At 35.2% G+C, this 26,506-nt stretch overlaps 1 protein-coding gene across 1 annotated transcript in view; it reads left to right on the forward strand.

Moving 5' to 3' along the window:
- The window catches only part of ATF6 (activating transcription factor 6), a 230,624-nt gene that overhangs the window by 43,056 nt on the left and 161,062 nt on the right, over positions 1 to 26,506 (forward strand). Inside the window, exons 8-9 of the mRNA XM_044674260.1 lie at positions 15,224 to 15,409; positions 16,723 to 16,814. Coding sequence (XP_044530195.1) covers positions 15,224 to 15,409; positions 16,723 to 16,814 — 278 coding nt within the window. The remainder of the gene's footprint in view (positions 1 to 15,223; positions 15,410 to 16,722; positions 16,815 to 26,506) is intronic.

A 26,506-nucleotide genomic window follows, 5' to 3' on the forward strand; every position in this document is an offset into this window, starting at 1 on the left:
AAAGGAATTTGTTAGGACTCCTTCTTTGCTTATTATATCAAATAATTTGTATAGTATTGGGATTGGTTGTTCTTTGAATGTTTGATAGAATTCACTTGTGAATCCATCAGGCCCTGGTAACTTTTTTCTTAGGGAGTTCTTTGATGGCTTGTTCAATTTCTTTTTCTGATATGGGATTATTTAAGTATTCTATTTCTTCTGCTGTTAATCTAGGCAATTTATATTTTTTGTAAATATTCATCCATATCACCTATATTTATTGCCATGTAATTGGGCAAAATAGTTTTTAATGATTGCCTTAATTTCATCTTCAGTAGAGGTGAGGTCCCCCTTTTCATCTTTGATACTGTTAATTTGGTTTTCTTCTTTCCTTTTTTTTATTAGATTGACCAATACTTTGTCAATTTTATTTGTTTTTTTAAAGTACCAACTTCTTGTGTTATTTATTAATTCAATAGTTCTTTTACTTTCAATTTTATTAATTTCTCCTTTAATTTTTATGATCTATAATTTAGTTTGCATCTGGGGATTTTTAATTTGTTCACTTTCTAGTTTTTTGATTTGTATGCCCAATTCATTGATCTTTGCCCTCCTTAATTTGTTAATATATGCACTCAAAGATATAAATTTCCCCCTGAGTACTGCTTTGGCTGCATCCCACAGGTTTTGGTAGGATGTCTCATCATTGTCATTCTCTTCTTTGAAATTTTTAATTGTTTCTATGATTTGTTCTTTAACTAATTTTAGAGAATCATATTATTTAATTTCTAATTAGTTTTTGATTTAACTATCCATGTATCCTTACTAATAATTATTTTTATTGCATTATGATCTAAAAAGGTGGCATTTATTATTTCTGCTCTTTTGCATTTGTTTGTGATGTTTCTGTGCCCTAGTACATGGTCCATCTTTGTGAATGTTCCATGGTGCTGCTGAAAAGAAGGTATATTTCTTTTTGTCTGTATTTATTTTTCTCCACATATCCATTAACTTTAATTTTTCTAGGACTTCATTCACCTCTTTTGCCTCTTTCTTATTTATTATTTGGTTTGATTTATCTAGATCTGATAGGGGAAGATTCAGATCTCCTATTAGTATTGTTTTACTATCTATTTCCTCCTTGAGCACTGCCAATTTCTCCTTTAGAAATTTAGATGCTATTCCATTTGGTGCATTCATGTTGAATACTGATATTTCTTCATTGTTTATACTTCCTTTTATCATTATGTAATTACCTTTCCTATCTCTTTTAACCAAATCTATTTTTGCTTTGTCTTTGTCAGAAATCATGATTGCAATTCCTGCCTTCTTTTTCCTCAGTTGAAGCCCAATAGATTTTGCTCCAGCCTTTTATTTTTACTCTATGTATATCCACTTGTCTCATATGTGTTTCTTATAGACAACATATGGTAGGATTTTGGTTTCTAATCCACTCCGCTATTTGCTTCCATTTTATTGGTGAGTTCATCCTATTCACATTCAGAGTTATAATTATCAACTATGTATTCCCCAACAGTTTGATTCCCTTTCCTTGTCCTGCCCTTTCTTCTTTCAGTATTTCCTTCTATATCAGTGTTTTGTTCTTAATCAGTCCCCCTAATCCCCTCCCTTATTATACTTCCCTTTCTCCCCTCCCTTCTTATTCCCTTCTTTTTATTCTTTATGGTCTTTCATGCACTTTATGGAATATAAATTTACTCCATTTTGTCTCTTTTCCAATTTCTCTTAATATTATCTTCTTTTTTATCTCTAGTTTTTTATATATATATATATATATATATATATATATATATATATATATATAAATACTTGACATTTCATCCTATACAGTTTGTCACTGTTCCCTCTAAGTATACTTCTTCTAACTACCCTGATGATGATAACAATTTTTAAGAGTTACAAATATCATCTTTTCTTATAGGGATACATATCATTTGAACTTATTGGTCCGTTAAAGAAAAGGTTATGATTTTTGTTTTTTTCCCCTCTCTTAATTACCTTTTGGTGATTCTCATGAATTCTGTGTTAGGGTAGCAAATTCTCTGTTTAAGTCCAGTCTTTTCTTTATGAATGCTTGGAAGTCTTCAATTTTATTAAATGACCATACTTTCCCCTGCAAGAATATAGTTGGTTTTACTGGATAGTTGATTCTTGGTTGTAGGCCTACTTCCCTTGATTTCCAGAATATCATAGTCCATGCCTTCAGGTCCTTCAGTGTAGATGCAGCCAGATCCTGTGTTATCCTAACTGTGGTTCCATGGTATCTGAATGACTTCTTCTTAGCAGCCTGTAATATTTTTTCCTTGGTCTGGTTCTTGAATTTAGCTATAACTTTCCTGGGCATTGTCAGTTGGGGATAAATATAGGAGGTGATCTGTGGATTCTTTTAATCTCCACTTTTTCCTCTTGTTCTAGAATGTCAGGGCAGTTTTCTTGGATAATTTCTTGTATGATGCTGTCCAGGCTTTTCCTTTTGTCATGATCTTCTGGAGTGCAATAATTCTCAAATTGTCTCTCTTTCAAGGTCTGTGGTTGTGTCAATGATGGTTTCATATTTTCCTCAATTTTTTCATTCTTTTGATTTTGTTTTATATATTCTTGCTGTCTTGTGAAGTCATTTGCATCTGGTTGTTGGATTCTGATTTTTAGAGACTGAATTTCTTCCCTGGCTTTTTGCTCATCCTTCTCCTTCTCGTCTGATTTTCTTTGTAGGTCTCTTTCACTTTCTTTGCCTTGTTTTCAAGCTGGTCAATTTTGTCTTTCAAGACACTATTTTCTTGTTTCTGTTCATGTATTTTCTTTTCCTAATTGTCTTCAGCCTCTGTTGATTGTTTTTTGATTTCTTGAGTTAACTGAATTTTGAGTTCTTCCAAAGCCTGTGTCCATTTCCCTGGAGTTTCTGTGTTTTTGTTTGGTGTTCCTTGATCTTCTTTTGATCCATTTGCTCTTTGTTCAATTTCTGGATAGAAGCTGTCGATTGTAGTTTCTTTTTTTCTTTTTCTGTTGTTTACTCATATTTTTTCCTTCTTTCCTCCCCCCCCCCCAGTTGGCTATAATCTTGTTCCTTTGGTCATTTTTTTATCTGTAAGTTTGGGCTTTTCAGGCTTGGAAGGGCTTCTTCTCTGCTCTATTGACTAATTAGGTTAGTGGTACCTGATGCCAGATCTTCCCCAGCTGGTAGTAAAAGCTATAGATGTGATTTCAGCTACTTTCATTGCAGTTTATGGGGGAGGGGTGTTGGAGCTTCCCTGTTCTCTGAAGACTTCTTATCTGCTGTATTGATAGGATTAAGCCAGGGTGGGGTTGATCTGCAGAGCTTGAAGTGCCCTGAAGTCAAAACCTCCAGAAAAAGGGGCCAGGTGGAGTGGGGGGGTGGGGGTGGCGCAGTGCAAGATGGAGTATTTGTTTGCCCCCTCTGGGTTTCTCCCCCAGCCACCTCCCTGCCATCTGTGATCAGAGCCTTGAGTCTGGCACAGCACTTCCTAGTGCCCCTGCCCACCTGGAGATTCTAGGATTCGATAGAGCAGGGGTCAGCAACATATGGCTCTTTCTGCAGGAGCCATAAAGTCAATTTTTTTTTCAGGCGCTGTTACAGGAGCGGCACTGTGAGCACTGTACGGCTCTCATGAAATTACATTTAAAAAAGTGTGGAGTTTATGGCTCTCATGGCCAAAAAGGTTACCGACCCCTGGGCTAGAGACTCAGCACATTAGGTGGGGGAGGGGACTAGGGATTGTCTTCCTTTTTTACTCCTCCCACTGGACAGTTCAAAGAATTCAGGCTTTTTTTTCTCTTCTTTTCCATGTACCTTTTAAGTTGGGTTCAACAGGAGGACCCCCCAGCTCTCTTCTGTTGTCAGATTTGGTTTTCTGTTCCCTAGAAGCCCTTTGTCCTTGATTAGTGTTGAAGGCTTTACAATGGTCTGGGGCCTTGCTGCTTCTAAGCCTTTATCTTCCCAGAATCTACTTGCCACTTTTTAGAATTAAAGTATTTAAAACAGGGAATAGATTTGGCAGTGTAGAGGCATGGATTCTAATGTTAATGATTATAATTACTTAATGTCACAGTTTCTCCATCTGTAGAATGATGAATCTTAGTGAGATCATATGTGTGAAAGCACTTGGAGTTCTTTGGAGGAGAAGCAGAATAATAAGCCCAAGTTATTATTACTTCCTGTAGCTTGTCTGCATTTTTACTGATGTGATGGTCTTAAAAACTAAGCCTATGGTTTTAGTATTTGTCACATTTGAAAGTGAGTGAGTCTTGGGCCTTTAAAAGTAACTAAATAGATTTTGTTTCTGATTGCTCTTAATAACACAACCAAAAGGGATATTTAGAATGGGTTCCAACTTAAAGAACATTTATGATATTGTTTCTGAAAAACAAAACAAAAAAAAGAAAAACAAATCAACTAAAAGAACTTACAGAATTCTGTTTCTGAAAAACAAAGAATGGAAGTATAGACATATTTAATTAATAATTTATCTTTACCATGAAGGCCTCTGTAATGTTAGAGTCTATGCTGAATTGTCCTAGTGCAGCCTGTCTAGCAGTAAGATAATGACAAGGCATTTTTCAGCACTATATTCTTTAATAAGAAAAACATAGAATCATCCAAGTGACTATCTATATAGTCCTTTGGTTTAGCTCTGATGTTTCTTCAGGATAGATGTTGGAATATAATTCATCAGAGCATATTTGACAAGAAGGGTTTAGGGAAAACCTGATATGGAATCCAGAAATGGATAGATCATGAGTTACATACTGATCATATTCTGACCCACCTGCAAAAAACCTTTAGAAATCAAAGACAAGAACATACCATTTCAATTAAAATATTTATATTTCTTATTTTACATTGCAAGTTTTTATTTCCCGTGACGTACCTTTTTCTTTAATTTTGAATTTTTTGTTATTCTGAACTTGACAAATGTCAATAAATTTAAACATTTCCATATTCTAGGAAGAGAAAAAGAGGATTTCATATAAAACTGAATCTATTATATACAGTTTATATTATTTTTAAAGTATAGTAATAAAGCCAGTATATTAGTTTCAAAACCAACCTTCAAAGCTGATCCCCTGAACTTGCTCTGTTCTTTTTTCTATATACATTTAAAATGCTTTAATGGCATTTTTAAAAATTAGTTTTGGTGGCTTTGTTATTACTAACTCTTTTTGTTCCAGAATTCTTTCTCCTCTCCTTTTATTAACTTATAAGAAAAAAAGCATTGTTAAACAAAACAACCCACAAATTTACCATGCCTAAGAATATATTTCATTTTGTACATCTAATCTTTCACTTGTCAGGAGGTAGTTACTTTGGTAATTGCATTTGTCAGAAGTTCTTGAGTCTTTCAAAATTGCTTGCCTTTGAAATGTCATAGAAAGGAGGGGAGGAAGGAAGGAAGAAAAGAAGGAAAGAGAGAAGAAGGGAAGAAAGAAAGGAAAGGAAAGAAGACTGGAAGCCATCAACCAAGCATTTATTAAGTACTTGCTGTTTGACAGGCACTGGAAGTGCTTTTCAAATGTTAACTCATTTGACCCTCACAACAACCTTGGGGAAGTAGGTCTTATTATTTTTATTAATTTATAGTTGGAGAAACTGAGGCAAGATGGACTGGCCAGGATTCCCCAGCTGCTTGATAAGTGTCTGAATCCAAATTTGAAACCAGAGCTTCCTGATTCCAGGCTTAATTTGTGTTCAGAGTACCACCTGGTTGCCTTTGCATAATTGCAAAAGTTATTTTCCTAGTTCTGTTCATTTTACTGTGCACTAGTTCATGTAAGTTTCTCTGAATCCGTCCCTTTTGTCATTTCTTATGACACTCTCCTATTGCATTCATATATCATTTCCCAACTGATGGGGCACACTTTTACTTTCCAGTTCTTTAAAGAAAGTAGTATTGTTATAAATATTTTTGCACTTAAATATCTTTCCCCTCTTTGATCTTGTTGGGTTTGTGGCTGGTAATGCTGGACTAAAGGATATGTATACTTTAGTGAATTTTGGGGCATAGTTTCAAATTGCTTTCCAGAATGGCCGAACAATTCACGGATGTTCCAGCAGTACCTAGTGTGCTTGTTCTCCCATACCCCTTTCAAGAGTTGTAATTTTCTTTTCTTTTTTGTTTAAATCAGTGTTGTTAGTCTGATGGATATAAAGAATTTTAGAGTTGTTTTATATGTATTTTTCTCATTATTAGTGATTTAGATAATTTTTTTCTCTAAGGTTGTTGATAGGCCATTTCCTTCTTTTGGAAACTACCTGTTTATATCCTTTGGTCATTTGTTTTTTGAAGGAATAGCTCTTTTTCTTATATTTCACTCAATTTCCCATACATCATGGATATCTGATCCATATCAGAGAAATTTGCCTGTAAAGATTTTTTTTCCTAGTTAATTTTTCCATCTAATTTTAACTTATTTGTTAATGAATGTAAACTTATAAACAAATCTTGTTACAAGTTACCCCTCAGTTGGTCATGGAGTCATCTTCTCAACATGGTTCGAAAAGATACCCCTTTCATGCTTCTCTAATTTATAAGAAGACTGTTACTATCTCAACACTACAGCAGTCAGGAGGTTATTGTGTATGTGGTATGAGATGGTCGATAGTCTCACATTTTCTTAGCAGTTTTTTAAAATAGTGACAAAATCCCAATAGATGATTTCTTTGAGTTTATTAAACTCTATTTGCTTCTTGATCTTGTGTTTCTTGCTCGTTCCACTGATCAGATTTTTGGTTTATTAACCAGAACCAAGTAATTTTGATGAATCCTGCTTTGTAGTATAGTTTGATATTTAGACCTTCCAGGTCTTTTTCCTTCTGTCTCTCCTGACGCCACCCTGTTATTTCTCTTGAGAGTCTTGGGCTTTGTTCAACAGATGAATTTTTCTAGCTTAGTAAAGTTCCTTTTTGTAATTAGATTGTTGTGACCTTGAATAATTAAATTAATTTAAACAGTTTTGCTATTATGCTAGTGTAGCCCAACCATGAGCAATTAATTTCTCATTTTTTTAGGTCTGTATTTCTATACAGAGTATTTTATAGTTATATTCATATTGATAACTGGGCTTCCATACATTTTATGCATTCTGAAATTACCTCAAATGGAATTTTTCTTTCTCTCTCTTCAGAATTTTGTTGATAATCTATAGAAAGACTAGTGATTTATATACTTTCCTGGCAGGTTTTTGGCTTGTTTCCCTCTGTTCCTATTGATCTTTTTGGTGGAGAAATCCCACATGCTGTTGCTTTTCTCTTTGAGTAATTAATCTTGGAATGGATGAAAGCATATTACTTCTTTGTGTTTCTTGATAATTGTTTTTTTCTGGTACTATTTTTAGATCTTTGCTGGAATACATGTGGATGGGAGAGTTAGGTTTTCTTGTGACCTTTTACAATGCTATCTTCACAAGAATGTCAAATATTTATCTTGAATGTACATTCTCTAGTGTCTCATTTTCATTCACTGAAATATATGCTTATAAAAGGACAGTAATTAGTTACTGTTTTATAGATTTGAAAGCATTTAGAATTTATAGGTTTTCTAGTCTACCTCCCCCATTTTATACGTGTAGTTACTGAAGTCCAGAGGGATTAATTGACTGACCACTTATCTAGTCATTGGTCATAACAGCTGAGACTTGAATCTAGCTTCCCTGATGACTTTCATTTTTCATGTGGTCTTGGCACTTATGTTTTACTCTCATTTGCATTTGTAGTTCTAAAAAGTGTTATATATACTCAGGTTATCTGAGGGAGAAGAGTAAATCTTTCCAATTTCTATTCATAGCTTCTATAATGCCTTCTGAGAGAATGCCATTATCTGTCTCAGACATGTGAGGGAATAGTTTGAACAATGCAAACTTATTATGCTTGACATCAGGGAGATACTCATAGACTTTGAGACACAAATACTGGATGGAAGGAAACAGGCTTATCATTGGGCCTTTTGCTTCCAGAAGGTCACACTCACTGCGAATGCACAGCCAGCAGTACCATCTCTCAGCTTAGAGAGACAGAAAGAATGCAGGCATATGACAGGCAGACAACAGGGGAGAATAATTTAAGCATTAGTTAGCTAGAAACATTAAAAACCATTGACACCTAATTCTAGCCGCTTTTCTAACACCTCATTGACTTATGGAACAAAACTATGATTTCATACTGGAGGCAGCTATATTTATTAACTAGGGTATTTGACCAATATTTCCACTGAGGGAACTTGGTTTGAATTCTGGACCCTGGCTCTTGGTGGCAATTGAATCTTTTAGGGTGAGCGTGTAGTATATTTTTATCATTATTAAGTATTATCTTACTCTTATACAAAAGGTGGCTTCAGCCTCCAGCTAGTTTGTGTTAATCTACATACCACTAGTAACTACCTGTTCCCAAATTGATTTTGCACTGGCTTTCTTCACTTCCTCCTATTTGACAGAGATCTTATAGTTCAGGATTTTCTATTTCTAGGCTACAGGGAACAGGATTCCTTTTACCTGCTGGGGCTGGTATTTCTGGCTGGCTTGTGGTTCTACTAAACGATTAGAAGAAGGGGATAGAAAGAAAGACTGGGTGGTGAAGGATATACTATAACTTTCTTGCCCAGTGGAAATTTTGATCACTACTACATTATCAAAATGTTCTTTAATTAAAGGAGGGGTAATTTTCCTCCTGGTGGGATTTTTCATGTTATGTACAATTTATTATTATTTTTTTCTAATCCTTTACCATCTGTCTTAGAATCAATATTCTGTCTTGGTTTCAAGGAAGAAGAGTAGTAAGGGCTAGACAATGGAATTAAGTGACTTGCCCAGGGTCACACAGCTAGCTCTCTGTCCACACTGAACCACCTTCTTAACTGCTCCCTACAATTTATTTTTAATATACACTAATACTGGAAATCATAGGACAAAGGAAAGATAATAGGTAAATTTTTAAAAAATATTTTAGTGTGTTTTCAGGGACAGCCCATTACAAAATTAACTCTGCATTGATACAGAATTTTAAAGAGCAAGATGTTTCATCAGAAATAAGTACATCTATGGGGTAGCTGGGTGGCATAGTGGTTTGAGAGCCAGACCTACAGGCAGGAGGTCCTGTGTTCAAATCTGGCCTCAGACACAAGGCTGTATAACCCTGGGTAAGTCACTTAACCCCCATTGCCTAGCCCAGTGATGGGCAACCTTTTGAGCTTGGTATGTCAAAATTCGCCAAAAAACTGAGCATAACTCAGGTGGTGTGTCACTTCAAGAAAAAACCCCTAATTTTATGATATTTATAGTTTAAATAACAAAAATGTATAATTGTAATATATAACTATTTAATAAACCAAAATAGGTAAATTAATATAGGTAGAATTGTCATCTATAGTGCACAGAGCGTCTACACTACACTATAGCAAATGTTTCATCATCAGCATGCGGCCCCATACTTCTCAGCTGCATGTCATCAAAAATGGCTATGTGTGTCAGTGCTGACATGCGTGTCATAAGTTTGCCATCACCAACCTATCCCTTACCATTCTTCTGCCTTGGAACCAATACACAGTATTGATTCTAAGTTGGAAGGTAAGGGTTAAAAAAAAAAAAGAAATAATAAGTACATCTAAACTTATATTAAAATACTGTGGTTGTCATTTGGGAACTACTCTCTAACAGCCTCAATGTGGCAGTTTAAGGACTGATCTCATGACCTTGCAATGCAGGAGGAGCTCAGCATCAGAGCGCAATGAACTCTCTTGTAGTCAACGTCTTTATTGGAGCAGTTTACGTGTGTTTTATTATTCTAAAATGTCCTGAACTGGAAAAGTAGCATTTAGAAAGTTAGTCTTGTATATGAAGGGATATAAGTGGGAAACACCAGAGGAAGATGCAAGATTTCTGGGTAGATGTTAGAGAGTTCATAGGCTACAGTTGGAGGGTCACTGGTCCTGGCTTTGCTCCTTGTATCCTATCCTTTGTATATGATGCAGATCATTTAATCTCTCTAGTCACTAGTTTCCTTGTGTATAAAATGAGATGAAGAGACCCCAAAGTCTTTTCCAGCTCTAACCTTCACCCTCTTTTATTGCCTTTTGGCATTTCTCCTTTTGTTCTTCTGGAGTAGAAATTGATAAGCTAATTCTTTCTTACCTTCCTTCAAGGACCATTTTGGATGCTACTTCCTCTGGGAACCTTTTTCTCATTCCCTACTCTACTCTCCTTACTCCAGTCCTATGATTCTTTCTTCTGTGCATAAATGTGGCATTCTCTCAGTAAGATGAAAGCTTTTTGTGAATAGGCACTGGTTTTCATGTTGTCTTTGTATCCTCAGTGTCTAGTACAGTGCCAGGCACAGAGGAAATGCTAAATAAATAGTTGTTGAATCAAGTAGCTGAGTTTTCTAGAAGTCTTGTCTGCTCCTTAGACTGCTGTACTTTGTGGACTGGGGAATATTTTGTGAGAAATTGCATCTTGTAGTTGAAAAAAGTGATTTTTGAGAATATGAGGAGTTAGTTTACAGTCCTACTTCTTTTAATAGTTGTGTCCATGGACAAATCACTTAGATTCTACAGGACTTGGTTTCCTCATCTGTAAAATGGGACAGTTTTTGTATCTTATACTAGACAGGGTTATTTTGAGGAAAGTACTTTGTAAATCCTAAGTATTATATATAAATTTAAGTTATTGCCTTCCTTGTAACTCCCCCAGTGTTTTCAAAAGGTCTTTTCAGCAAAAGAGACAGTCATACATTTTTTTGATGATGATTAATTTGAGGAAGGGTAGAGTGGTAGCAGCTGGGGAGAGCAGGAAAGGCATCCTGTGGGGAAGGTTGGGATCTTACAAGGTGAAGGTTAGAAGGGAGTACTTTTTAGTTTTGGGGAGCAGTTTATTTAAAGACATCAAGACTATGCCCAAAGGGCTTTAAAAGAATGCCTGCCCTTTGATCCAGCCATATCACTGCCAGGTTTGTACCACAAAGAGATATTAAAGAAAAATACTTGTACAAAAATATTCATAGCCTCATTTTTTATAGTGGCAAAAAAACTGGAAAATGAGGCAGGGGGCTGGGGCATCCATCGATTAGGGAATGGCTGAAGAAATTGTGGTTTCTGATAGGGATGGAATATTATTGTGCTGAAAGGAATAATGAACTGGAGGAATTCCATGTGAACTGGAAAGACCTCCAGGAATTGATGCAGAGTGAAAGGAGCAGAACCAGGAGAACATTATACACAGAAACGGATACACTGTGGTAAAATCGAATGTAATTGACTTCTCTATTAGCAGCAATGCAATGACCCAGAACAATTCTGAGGGACTTATGAGAAAGAACTGTGGGAGCAGAAACACAGAAGAAAAACATATGATTGATCATGCGATTCGATGGGGATATGATTGGGGATGTTGACTTTGAATGTCACTCTATTGCAAATATTGATGATATGGAAATAGGGTTTGAACAATAATACATGTAAAACCCACTGGAATTGCTTGTCAGTTCCAGGAGCAGGGAGGAAGGAGGGGAAGGAAAGAATATGAATCATGTAACCATGGAAAAATATTCTAAAATAATTAATCAATAAAAAATTTAAAAAATTTAAGAAAAGGCACAAGGCTGTCTCTTCTACCTGTATCCACTGGTGTCTCAGTTATTCATAATTCATATAGCTTTCAAAAACCTGTAATGTAATTCCTACAGTGTTATAAATTCTTTAAACTCAAAGCAAGACAAAACCCACTCCATAATAAAAACAGCATCTTAAAAAAAACCCTTTACCTTTCACCTTAGAGTCAATACTATGTATTGGTTCCAAGGCAGAAGAGCAGTAAGGGCTAGGCAGTGGGGGTTAAGTGACTTGCCCAGGGTCACACAGCTGGGAAGTGTCTGAGGCCAGATTTGAACCTAGGACCTCCTATCTCTAGGCCTAGGCTACCCAGCTCCGGCATCATTTTTTTTTTTTTTTTTTTAAAGAACACTGGGTACTTGGGGACAGGCAGGAGTAAGGGAGAGGTCTGTAAGAGAAAAAGACAAGAAGACTTGGGAAGGAAGTAGATGAAAGGAAACGAGAATGGAGCAAAGAAAAAGAAGTGAGATTGGGGCAAGAAAAGGAAATATTGAAACAGTAGACACCCAAGATTGTAAATTGATATTTGATGTTGTACATAGCTATGTAGGTCTTCAGCTTACTGAGAACCAGGTGTACCATTTCTTCTTATTTAGGGAGTTACATATCAGAACAAAAGGCCTACTCTTTTGAAGGGTTAAGGAAATCAAGAAGAATGAGAGATTATTGTTTTTACTCTGCCATGTGTGCCAAGCTCAGGATGCCGGTACTAAGACTTTTTTGTTTAATTCTTGATTTGTGGGAGAATACATATAAATAAACCTAACAGAAAAAAGGAAATTAAATTTTGATGGTCAAGAATGGAATTGAAAAGAGAGGAATGGTAGAAATCTAAATTTTCCAATGCAATTTAACCCCAATTATGAAATCCTAAGATGACAATATTTTTTGATAAGGCATAGCAAAGCCCAACTTTAGAAATACAAAATGATAAATATTATATTTTTTTAGGACCATGAGGTTGAGTCTTATCCTTACATTGTTATTATCCAGTAATGATAGGGTGTAGATTGTATTAATATGCTTATAGTGGTGTATTTTAAACACTATAGTCAACAAGCATATACTGAATGGATAAAGTATTTCAGAGCCACCCTCCTTCTGTGATTTAGAAGTAGTTTCAAATAGAATTAAAAATACCTTGCTCTGGTCTAATCCAAACATTCACTTTTAAACAAGAGACTTATCAACTCCATCATCTCAGAGGATTCTAGGAGAAGAGTTAGGACCCAGAGGCTTGTGAAACATGCAGATAAATTTATCCAAATGTAGCCAGACTTGACATGACTTAAGCACCAATTTAAAACATTGATATGAACTTCTGATAGTCATCTTTTTCTCTTTCTTTAATATATATTCATTTGTACCTTTGAAATTCAAATTTCTAGGAGCATAAAATGTTTAGGGTGGTAATTTGTCTTTTCTTCTGTTTTGACTTGTTTGTGTTTATCCATTCACAAAGATTTTTGATTAAAAAATAAAATAGGAATATTGATTGTTAAATTAATCCAAGTTTTACAAAGAACGTTCTTTTACATAAGCCTCTCCTCCAGTCAAATAAATGTGCAGATGCTTGTTTAATAATGAAACATCACCTTTTACAAGGCTAGTTTTAAAAAGAGAATACTTTGCAGCTGTGTGTGGTTTTTTTTTAAGGATATACCATGTGGTGAGGTAAGTGGTTAGAGAAGGGCTCATCAGAAATTATAATTGACTCAGGCTATCCCAGCTGTACTAAGTGCACCCCACAATAAATATAATGCTATCTCTTGGTTTTAGAAAGTTACTATTATGCTTTTTTTAAAAAAAAACATGAATGGGTGCTTTATTTTTTCAGAAGCCTTTTCTGCAACGATTTATATAATCATGTAACTTCTGTTATTTTTGTTTTTAATGTGATCTATAGTTTATGGTATTCCCAATAGTGTAGGATTTCATTTTGTTTGACTAATAAGTTCCAAATCTCTTTGCATAAGTTGAAAATTGTACATAATAGCAAATCCCATTTTTTAATATGTGTTTATTATACATATTAAAGTACCTAGGCACTTTATGACTTTTCTTAGGCTTATTAGAGCTACCAGCATCTTTACTCTTGTACTGTGGGGCCATTATTAATTACTAGATAGCATTAATGAAACAAAGACATTGACTCGACTTGTTACAAGAGATGACTCCAGAAAAGACTGATGTGGGATGCTGACTCACACTGACACTTCTCAAATTGAGAATGCGCATGATTGGATGTAAGACTTTACACCAGTGGGAAAATGGTACAGATTTAGTGCATAATTAAAAGTTTTTATTTTCTGTATTTTTTTGCCTTTGTTTTTTTAATTACCTGTCACAAACACCTGAATTTGTGTGTTTTGAGTTTGTGCAAAATGAAGTCCTATTGTATTTGAGCAATCTTTTATTCTTGATATAAATCTAACCTGACCACAGTGTATAATCATTTAAATATGATGCTATAGCTTCTTTGCTAATATTGTATTCAATATTTATGTGTTTATATTTAGTAGGGATATTGATCTTTACGTTCACTTTATCTGTGTTGTCCCTTCATCATAGAAAAAGAATTGGTTAGGATTCCTTTTTTATTTTTGCAAGTAACTTTTTTTATAGATTTCACTTTAATTTTAAACTCATCGAATCCTGAGGATTTTTTATTCAGGAGACAGAAATATCCTAGTAAAAGAGAGAAATTTATTCTTTTTTTTTTAATAGGAAGAAAGTGCTTATGAGTTTACTTTGTATATGTTGAGTTTGAAGTGATGATGGGACACACATAATGAAGTCACTGAAAACACAAGCTGGAGTGTAGATGTGAGCTTGGGGCTAGAAATGTAGATCTGAGGTTCGTCCTTATAGAGGTGGCTATTTAAACCCCAACCATGGATAAATTCTTGGAGTGACTGAACATAATAATATAAAGGTGATCCAAGACAGTAACCCTTATTTGTAGGAAAAACATACATAGGAGATGAAAAGAAAAAGAAGAGCATGATTTAGCTTTTAGTTTAACAAACACATTTTTTTCTTCAAAGCCCTTGTTCATTGTTACAAAGGAGACAGCAAAACTAGAGTTTTGTTCATAGAATAAAAATTAATGAAGAGAAGGATCATTTGGTATGTAAGACTTGTTATATACTTAACACATAGAAACATTAAAAATTTCTTGAAAATAAAGGTAAATAAAAAATAACTATTCATGCATTGACTTTAGATAACTTCAATAAATATTTTTTGTCATAATTTTGTCAGTGTTTGAATTCCCTCTAACTTAGTGGATGGTCTTTGAGAATTGCTGTGGTCTAAAAATTAAACACTATGTATTGAATCTGGTGAGAGGTCTCTGTGACTGTTACTAGGTTGGCCCTTGAAGAAATATATTCAATCACTGCACCTTTACACAGGTAACTTAACATTTAGCAAGATTACACCAACATTAAAATGAATCTTTTGTAATATAAGTGATATTAGTTTATGATGGAGTTATTAGCAGCATGTAAAATCACCAATAAACAGTGGATAACTATCCAGGGTTATGTGACATTTGAACAATGAATAAATTAGATAGGTTTCAAATTTACTTAAATCTCTTTACTTAGGTGACTGTCCTACGGAGACAGCAACGCATGATCAAAAATCGAGAGTCAGCCTGTCAGTCTCGCAAGAAAAAGAAAGAATATATGCTAGGTTTAGAGGCAAGATTAAAAGCAGCCCTTTCAGAGAATGAGAGACTCAAAAAAGAGAATGGGTCCCTGAAGCGGCAGCTGGATGAAGTCGTCTCAGAGGTAGGTTTTCATGTTTCCTAAGTATCCATGATGGACAAATCACTTTGCTAGGTGGATGATGGAGATACCAATAACAAAAATAAAACAATCTCTGCTTATGCTTGTTTAACTTCAGTGTTGGGTTAGGGAGTTCTTAATTATCATTACTAGTAAAACTATTAAGGAACTTAACTTCAGAGTCAAATTACAATGAGAAAAGTAATGCTGAGGAAATAGGTTCTAAGTACTGTTTCCACAAATCAAGATAAAGTATTGGAAAGAAACCTTTTTCAAATTCATATTTACAACACATCTCACCATTCACTTCCTTTTTTTTTTTTTTTTTTTTTTTTGATGAGGACAGCCATTTTGAGGCGTTTTTAGGTAACTGAAAAATTCAAGTCATGCCTACTTTCTGTGTACCCAGGAAATTGTGGTTCTATTAGTAAATGCTGGCTATAGACAACTAGATAGGGTCTAAATAGAGTTTCTTTTACTGTTTCTCCTGTTAGCACTCAGTATTTCTGATCATTAGGAGAAATCTACTTGTATTATTTTGAAAGTGGAGGAGTTGGGGAAGTATCAGAAACATCTCAAAATTCCTTGGAGATGAATAGGGAAAAAATAGTGCAACTGATTTGCTTTGGAAAAACATTTATTTTAAGAATGATTCATCCTTTTTCTTTTACCTGCTTCACTATTCATTGTCTGTTATATAGCAATAATTTAAGGACCACATTCTATAGAAAGGAACTTTCCCCTCATCTTTTGGTTAATTTAAAAAAGTAAATAGTAGTTTACATAGTTTAATAAAAGATAATTTCTTACTTGGCTAACTCTTATTAAATTCTAGTTGTACACTTTTGTCTTTTGTAGAACTTTTATTTTTATTCCCTCCTGCTACCTGCATTTCATTTATTCAGTAGCTTATCAATAGACATGCAAGGAAGAGGAAATATGATTGAAATATGTTGATTTTAATCTTTACATCTTTAGTTGAGTCCATATTTAACTTTAGCAATCCTGGATGATTCCTGCTCATCTAAGTAGTTGAAACTAATGACTAAAATGAAATGCTTAGATTATCTGTATCTTGACTCTTTATTGCTATCTTCATTTTTCATTCTCACAAGGAATCAATAATATAATGAAGCCTTGGTATTATTTAAAATAGTCTTGCACATAGCCACTCACCTATGAGTAAGAAAGAATACATTTAAATGCTAATATATTTTCTCTCTCTGTTTCTTGTAGTGAGCTAGTAAAATGGTTATGGTATGCTGATCAGTTCTTGATGTCTTTTTGCATTTGTATAATGTTAACCTTCTTTGTAGAACCAGAAGCTCAAAGTCCCCAGTCCAAAACGGAAAGCTGTGTGTGTGATGGTGGTGTTGGCATTCATAATGCTGAACTATGGCCCCATAAGGTAAGCTTTTATGTATTTAACTGGGCTATTAAAAAAATACATTAAAAATATATTGCTCTTATTTTTTAAGATAGTGTTTATTGATCTCTAATGGTATGTCTGAAAACTGTTGATCAACATTGCCCCATTCAGAGTAGAGGAAGTTTAAAAAAAGAAAAAATGACAAGTAAAGGAGGTTTTTTATTTTTTCTAATTATATAAAAGAATGAATTTGCTTGAAGTAGGAGGCCTTGAGTTATCATTATGATCACTTTCAGTTCCCATTCCCCAACTTCATCAATAATCAGATTTAGCAACAGTGATTTTAAATCAACTGAATGGTGGGAGGTGTAAGGGGGAAAAAGGGGTTTTATGGGTTCAATGTATTAAAAGATGGTCACCAGAGGATTGAACTATTATCAATCCTCAATTAAGAATTAATCTTAAGTCAAAATTGACTTTTATGAAAGTTTATTTACAATTAAGAAGAGAGAGAGGAAATAATGAAATAAGAATCTAACCCAGTAGGTAATTTATTACAACCCTCTAATTAATCCAGGTAGATCTTAACCCTCAGCCGAGAGTTAAAGAGCCTGAGGCCCGGAGGTGAATGGAGCAAAACTTCATTTACTGAGTCTACTAAAAGAATTTTCTTAAGAGAAGTTCAGGAAGATTCAGTCATTCTTTAACTCACCATGTGGAATTCAAACAAGATATTTAAAACAGTCTCACCAGGGTCTTAGCGTTCCAGCCAGCACTCCTCCATGAACTAGAAGTCCATCACCAGACACCCTCTAACACCGAAAACCTCTCACTCACTCAACTCCCTCTTTTTAAAGGGGTCACTTATGAGTCACTTCCTGTGCCTCCCTCCTAATTTGCATGTCCAATCACAATAGATGATTCTCATAGGACTGCCTAGGGGGCAGTCAGTTGATTCTGATTCGTCACCCACTCTAGCACATGTGGGTGATGGACCTCCCAGAATTAGAGGTGTTCTCACCTTTGGTGATTAAATCTAAAGATGGGCAGTGTAGACTTAATCTAATTATCACAGAGGCATAAGTTTGGATCTATGTGGGAGAAACAGCTAGGGCTTGGGTTCTAGATGAGTTTTTGTAAATTATGTTCATAAAACTATGGAATATTTAAGTTAAGGCTTCTAGATGTAATGTACTATAATCTTATTTGCAACTCATAGAAGATTTCCTTCTAAAGTATCCCTGAAAAGTGGCCTTTTTACTTTTACTTCCATGCCCTCCAAGGAATGAAACTCCTGAGTCAGCTTGTTTTCTATTTCTGGACAGCTCTGTGTGATATATAGTTCCTCCTTGTATTGATTTTAAAACTTTCCCTTTGTAACTTTTGCCTACTTATTCTAATAATGGCATAATACATTAAAGAAGAATCCTTAGTAGCTATTTGGTCTCCCCTGTACTCCAAAAGGAATTCCACTATAGTATCCTTAATGACAAGTGGTTCTCTCTCCTTGGCTTGAATACTTCCAATGGAGGAGAACTCAGCAGTTCTTGGGGCAGCCCATTCTACTTAAACAACTCTAAATTTATTCCTTTGTAACTTCCACTGACAACTAGGTTGTGCAGTGGATAGAGCACTGGGCCTGGAGTCAGGAAGACCCAAATTCAAATCTGGCCTCAGAGATTTACTAGTTGTGTGACCCCAGACATCTAGATCACTTTGATCTGTTTGCCTGAGTTTCCTCATCTGTCAAAATGAACTGGAGAAGAAAATGGCAAACCACTCTAGTACCATTGCCAAATGGATCATAAAGAGTTACAGATAACTGAGCAACAACTTTCACTCATTGCTATTCTTTCTGTCTTTTGAAGCCAAACAGACCAAATCTTATCCTGTTTCCATATGACAATCTTTCAAATACTTGAAAACCTTGATCTCTGTTCCCCATGTCTTCTTTTCCCAAGGAGAAACATCTCCAGTTTTTCAGTTAATCCTAATATGTCTGTCTTCCTCAAGGTTGTTCTGCTTTGGGTGCTTTCCAGTTTAGTCATGTCCTTATGAAAGTAGGGTACCCAGAACTGAAAACAATATATCTGCCATGATCTGACCAGGATAGAATACAGAAGAATGATTACCTTGTCCTCTGTAACCTATGCCTTGTAATGTATAGAAATGGTCAGCCATTTTCTGTAGGTGCAAAAGAGTAGTTTGCCCCTTTAGAACACAGAATCTGGCAAGGCAGCCCCGGGCATGTGCCAGTCTGGCAGTTGGTAAAGGAGTATAAATTGGGGTGCACAAACCCCTCTGGACCACTTCTTCTTCTTTGAGTTGGGAGGCAGAAGGTTGTCTGCTGTCCAGGTCCCAGGAGGAGGGTAGATTGGTATAGGCAGGCAGGCAGGGTTTAGACTCCATTGCTTGCTATATCAATCACCTTAATATTGATAAGACCACTGAGCCTTAATTATCAAACAAGATTATTTCATCAAAACATACAGAATCAATAACAGCCTCTGAGCCAGGGGAGATTCTCAAAGTCCCCTAGACTCAGCATCTAGGCCAACTTTCTATCTAGACTTTACCATAATTTATTATACTTATTATTAGGTTAAGACTTAATAAGGTTCACCTACTTCCCTCTCTCCCATCTCCCAGTTTTCCTTCTTTCAATCAATCCAATAAACTCAGTTAATCAACAAGCCTCTGACAGCCTTTACTTATTATAAGCTGATAGTGTACGTTACCGAGGACAAGTCATCTTCATTTAATATCATAGACAGAATACGGAAACTAGCCTAGCTGATCTAAATACATCAAGATCAAGCTTGTGCTAAGTTTATAAATATTGTTAAAGTCTCACAAAGTCAAGACCAACTTCCTAGTTACCTCTAAGCCAGCTGACTCCCTGGGAACTGTTACTAGGACATCAAGCCTGTCATAGAATTCCATCACTCTTCAGTAAAGCTTTATCAGGCAGTTGTAGGAAGTAAACCTCTGTCTTTCACAACTTGGTTAAACATCAGTGCTTCATTGAACTAATAAATAATAGGACCTTAACCGCCCTACGTAACAGCCTCTCAATGAAGCCCAAGATCTCATTAGTTTTTTTTTGATTGCTGCTGATTCATTGAGCTTGCAGTCCACTAAAACTCTCAGATCTAAATATGCCTTTCTCTCTACCACCTCTCTTCCTTTCTTGTACTTCTAAAATTGATATTTTGAATGCAAATAAAAGATTTTACATTTATCATTATTAAGTTTGATGTTACTAGATTTGGCTCAGTTTTCTAGCGTAAGATCTTTTTGAATCTTTACTTTCACATTCATTGTATTAGCTAGCTCTCATCTTTGTGCCATGTGTACATTTGATAAACATTCTTTTTATACTGTCATTTATTTTTTAAAGAGCTATTTAAATAAGTTTTAAAAATTTATTTTCTCTTCCTCTCACCTCCTCTCCCATTAAAAAAAAGGAAAACAAATTCTTTGTAACAAATATGTAGACTCAAGCAAAACAAATTCTCTCATTGACCATGTTCAAAAATATGTTTCATTCTGTACCCCAAATCCATTACCTCTTTTTCAGAAGATGGATAGCATGTATTATCATCAGTCTTTTGGAATTATGGATGATCATTGCATTGATCATTCTAGAGCTTTTAAAGTTATTTGTTTTTATATTGTGAAGAGTTAAAATTTTTGGTAGGAGTTTGAACAAAGGTCAGGAGAGTAGTTTGGTGAACATAAAGCACTTAGTTTATTTTTAGGAAAGTATGGAGAGGAAATAGAAAGGAGGAAAGTGAGAGTAATCTTATGATAGCTTATAATTATACCTAAGATCCCAATCCTAACTAAAATTTTCTAAAAAACCCTAAATCTATCTGCCTTTGAAGGAAGCTTCTTTTTCCAGGACCAAGCCCAGGCCTAAAATTCTCTACACTGACTATCTAATAATTTACCCACTGTCTAACTATCTGCCTAAGCTAATCACTAATCAGTAAGATTGTTAAGGCCTTAAAATCCATTTTCTCTATCTCCAATTGTCAGAAAAAACTGTCAGTCCTAGAGACAGAGCCAGAGACACACTCCTCTCCCCATGGGACCCAGAGACAAAAACCCCTTCCATCTGTCACTTTCTCCTATGTATCCACTTCATCTCCTAGGTAACGGAATTTTCAGTAGGCTGGAAGTTAACTGACTCTTACTGAGAAATGTTACCTGCTCCCTTGCCTCTTAAAGAGATGGAGGGATTGATTAAGAAAAACTCTTTAACATATAAAATTCTCTAAAACATATGGTTGCTGTTATTGCATAAATTATTTTTCTGGATCTGCTTATTTCATTTTTTATCAATTAGAAAATTAAAAAAATTTTTATAATGATATGGTATAAAATATTCTGGTTCTAGATTCTTCACTCTGCGTTAATTCACACAAATTTTCCATTTCTCTTGGGAATTGCCTGTTTCCTTATTTCCAATAACTCAAGAGTATTTTGTTACATTCCTGTTTCACAGTTTGTTCAGCTGTTCTCCAATAACAGGTTACCTCCAAATTAGGTCTAGTTGGATCAAGGGGCATTCACTTTTTAGTAACTTTTCATATGTGATTGTGCACAGTTTCATATTACTTTCCAGAATCTGGCTAGACCAATTCACAGATGTGCCAACAGTTTATTAATGTGCCTGTTTTCCTTCAGTCCTTCCAACCTTTGTCATTTTCCTTTTTTTTGGTCAATATTACCAATCCAATGGGTATGAGGTAGATCATTAGAGTTCTTTTAATTTGTATATCTAATTACCAGTGATTTGGAGCACTTAATTTTTTGTATAGCTATCTATACATTATTCTTCCCTTGAGAACTACCTGTTCATATCTTTTGAGCATATTTCAGTTGTAGAATGGTTCTTATACTTATACATTTGAATCAGTTCATATATATCAGTGGTTCCCAAACTTTTTTGGCCTACCACCCCTTTTCCAGAAAAAATATTACTTAGTGCCCCCTGGAAGTTATGAGACTATTTATTGAACTCAGAATAGAATGTAATACAAAAAAAGTGTGGCCATCACCGCCTCCCTGGATCACTGCAGCACCCACCAGGGGGCGGTAGCGCCCACTTTGGGACTCACTGATATATATCATGGAAATCAAACTTTAATCAGAGAAACTTGCTGCAATGATTTTTTTTTTTTTGGCAACATATGTTTCTTGTTTGTTCTTAGCTGGATTAATTTTATTTGTAAAAACACATGGTGATGTAATCAAATTAGCCTATTTTAAAAAAATAGGTAAAGAAGTCCTACCAAATTCCTTTTATGACACAAATACAGTGCTGAAAACCTAAACCAAGAAGAGCAAAAACTGAAAACTATATGCTAATTCCTTAATGAATAATAATGCAAATATTTAAAATAAAATACTGGCAAGGAGATTATAGCAATTTATCACAAAGATCATATATACACTATGATCAGGCAGGATTTATGCCAGGAATGCAGGGCTGGTTCAATATTAAGAAAACTATCAGCATAATCGACTATATCAAAAACAAAACCAACAGAAAGCATATGATTATCTCAATAGATTTTGACTAGAATAGAAAAAGAGTTTGACAAAATACCCATTCCTCCTCCTTTCCTCACTATTGTGCTTTATTCCCATTTCTTTCTTCCATGACTACCAAATCTGAAAACAGCCACCCTCATATGCCCTTTGCTTATTTTATTCAATTTCTTTATGACTTTTGGAACATTTGTTTTCTATCTTGTTAGAATATAAAAACCCATTATCACATTGCCCCTTCTAATTAATGATCTGTTTCTTGTGTTTCCATTTCAGAGATTCTATTCCATTCTGGCCTTTTGATTCCGAATGCTTAAAAGGCTTAACTTTTTCTTTTAATTTTTCTTTTTTTTTTAAATCCTTGTACTTCGGTGTATTGTCTCATAGGTGGAAGATTGGTAAGGGTGGGCAATGGGGGTCAAGTGACTTGCCCAGGGTCACACAGCTGGGAAGTGGCTGAGGCCGGGTTTGAACCTAGGACCTCCTGTCTCTAGGCCTGACTCTCACTCCACTGAGCTACCCAGCTGCCCCTTAACTTTTTCTTTTTTTAACCCTTACCTTCTATCTTAGAATTGATACTAAGTATTGGTTTGAAGGCAGAAGAGTGGTAAATACTAGGCAATGGGGATAAGTGACTTGACCAAGATCACATAGCTAGGAAATTTCTGAGGCTAGATTTGAACTCTGGACCTCCCATCCCCAGGCCTTGCTCTCTATCCACTGAGCCATCTAGTTGCCTCTTCTTTTTTTTTTTTTTTTTAAATGACAGCCACCATGAATTGTGTGGTCATGATTTGGTTCCTTGGTACTTGAATTCTTTCTTTTTGACTGCTTGCAGCATTTTTTTCTTTAACCTAAAAGTTCTGATTTTGCCTAAGATATTTTTGAGAGTTTTTGCTTACTTCACTGATATAAACTGAAGATACTTTGTTAGCACAACAAGCAGAGTATTTGAAATCAGTTTATAAATCCTTAATCAATCCATTGCTTAGTTTTACAGTCTGTCTATTATTTTTACACTTTAGAGTTTCTTTTGGAAAGTGTTGGATATATCCTTTCTATTTTTTATTTGCCCTCTGGTTCTAATAGATTTAGGTAGTTTTTATTTGTGATTTTCTTGAAAAGGTTTGGTAATAGATATTTTATATATACTATATCGTATCATATATTATTATATGTTAATAGATATTATAATGAAATATAAATATTTTAGAACATATAAATTCTTTTCCTTTTCCTCTGATCTCCTTAGGAAACAGACCCAGCAATGATATGGTCTAAAGTATATACAGTTTTATAACTTTCTGGGTATAATTCCAAATTATTATTCAAAATGGTTGGATCACTTCATAGCTCTACCAGCAGTGGATTAGTGTCCTCATTTTCCTACATTCCCTCCAATTTTGTCCTTTTGTCGTTTTAGCCAATCTTATAGGTATGAGATTATCTAAGAATTGTTTTGATTAGCATTTTTCTAATCAATAGTGATTTAGAGCATTTTTTCATATACCTATATATGACTTTGGTTCCTTCATCCAAAAATTGTTCATATATTTTGCCCATTTATCATTTGGAGGATAGCTCCTATTCGTATAAATTTGACAATGTTATCTTTTTATTTTAGATATGAGACCTCTGAGAGGTGGTCTATAAATTTTTTTCCCCTAATTTTCTGCTTTCCTTCTAATCTTGGCAACATTTGTTTTATTTGTACAAACCCTTTTTAGTTTAATGTACCAGAAATTATCCATTTTACATCTCACAATGATTATCATCTCTTGTTCACTCATAAATTCCTCTTCTATCCATAAATCCAATAGGTAATGTGTTTCCTGTTGTTCTAATTTAATTATAATATCTCCCATTTGTTACTCTTGTGGATGTGGTACAGTACCTAACTTTTGAAATTGGCTTTTGCCTCCTGTAGCAGGACTGATATGATTGGTGCATTTGTTTTTATAATCTGCTAATCTGAGTTGGTATGGTTATGTAACCTTTAAAAAAAGGTCTATGTGCCTTGAGGGCTTTTTGTTATTGAGTATATTTAAACTCTACTATATGATAAATAAAGCTGATCTCAAATTTGTGTATATATCTCTGATGGTGCTAACCCACAGGTCTGGATATGGAGAAGAAATATAGTACCATTCAGTGAAGATTTAGTAGAAATAGTTGTTAGGTTTGGGATTTTTTTGGCAAATAGAATGAATTGGATAAAATATTAATTTCTGTTAAAGAAAGCTCTATTAGGCTTGGATTATTTAAGAAATTTCTCTTCTCTTAAGAGAGACTGAGCAGCAAAAAATGGTTCCAAAAACAACTGTCTGGTTATGAAATGGAGAGTGAAGAGCTGTTTTGAAGAATATAGGTCTTATGGAGGAAAGTGACAGGCTATTATCAACAGAAAGTTCTCTCCTATTGTTTTTTCCATTTGTTAAGCATAGCTATATCAAAGTATTATTCTCCTTGTCAAACAACAGGTTTTGGAAATTCTCTTTGCCTCTTTTGCATTTTAGTGGATTCTCTTAATTTTTCTCTACCAATTACTATATTATTATTTGCTTTCCATTTGTTGGAACTAGCTTTCTAATTATATGGGCAGGCAGTTATTTCTTATCACAAATAAACTAGAAGAAATGAAGTTTATACAATAAATTGTCTTAAGTCTTTGTCTATAAATACAGCTCTTTGTTTATTGGCTTGTCTGCCTTTGATAAAACTTGTAGGCCTCTGTTTTGTACATGTTGGGAATCATAGCCAAACTCACAGAAGAGAATTGTCTCAGTCAGTAATCTGTAATATAATAAACATGTATTAAGTGACTATTGTCAGGCACTGTTAAGTTCCATCAAGGAGCTCACCATTTAATGGAGGAGAGACATCATACAAACAACTCTACAAACTACATACAGGATAAGTTGGAGATAATCAACAGAGGGAAGAAACTAGAATTGAGGGAAATTAGAACAGGCTTCCTAAAGAAGGTAAGATTTTAGTTAGGATTTTAAGAAAACAAGTGAAGCTGGGAGGTAGAGGGGAGGAGGAAGAGCCTTCCATGCATGGTGGACAGGGAGAGAAAATGCCTGGAGTTGGATGATGGAGTATCTCGTTTAAGGAATAGCTAGGAGGCCAATGTCACTGGATCAGAGTATGTGGCATGGCAGAAAGTGTAAGAAGACTGGAAAAATATGGAGAGACCAGGCTTGAAAGGCTTTAAACAACAAAAGAGTGTCAGTCTCACTGATGGGTTTGACCTGAGGCAAATGAGGCTAGAGTGAGGTGGTGATATAACAAAGCTTTTTTAGAGGGAAAGAAGGAGCAAAGGGGGGACAGGAGGCTGGCAGTAGAAGGGGTAGTGGGAGGGAGGAGGAAGGGCAAGTGAGGGGGACCTTGGAACCAGTGGATGACTAGGGGTCTCCACCAGAGTGGAGAGGCCCTCTCTCATAGGATGATTGCTTGGGATGAGGTAATCTGTGTTGCCTCTATTAGTTCAAAGTGGTTTTACTTGGGTGAAGTTCATTGGATGGCCCTGAGGGGGTGTGGAATCTCAGTGCCTGGGGGTGGGAGGTTATTTGTCTAGGCCTGACAGGAAAATCCTGATGTCCTGCTAGGTTTTACTGGGGCTTTGACCTCACGGTTTTGGACAGGTGCTAGGGTGGTTGGAGGCTATTGGTCTTAGCAGAGATTGGGGAAAGGGGGTCTTTGGTTCCATGGTTTATCAAAGAGCATTTAATATTTGATCTTGGAGGTAATAAGGAGCTACTGGAGTTTATTAAGTAGGAAGGAAGGGGCTGACACGGTCAGAACTGAGTTTAAGAATGTACTGGAGTGAAGAGACTAGATAGGGAGACCAACCTGAAACTACTGCAAGAGTCAGGCATTAGGTGATGAGGGCCTGTGCCAGGAGAGTGACAGTGCTAGAGGAGAGATGTTAGGAAGGTAAAATCAATAGGCCTTGGCTTAGATCAAATATGGGTGATGAAAGAGAATGAGTAATGAAAGGAAAGATGGGGTCGTGGAGGTTTTGTATCTTGCTGTGTATAGATTTCTTTTTTTTTTTTTTTTGTCTTTCCATTTTAAAGGTCAACAGAATAATTTTTCCCCTTATAAACAATAAATCAAGAGTCTTTAAAGAAAGTAAAGAGTAAAAGGAAATGTACTATGTGCTTAGA

This window comes from Gracilinanus agilis, chromosome 4 (genome assembly GCF_016433145.1).
Source record: "Gracilinanus agilis isolate LMUSP501 chromosome 4, AgileGrace, whole genome shotgun sequence".
NCBI classification, from domain to species: domain Eukaryota; kingdom Metazoa; phylum Chordata; class Mammalia; order Didelphimorphia; family Didelphidae; genus Gracilinanus; species Gracilinanus agilis.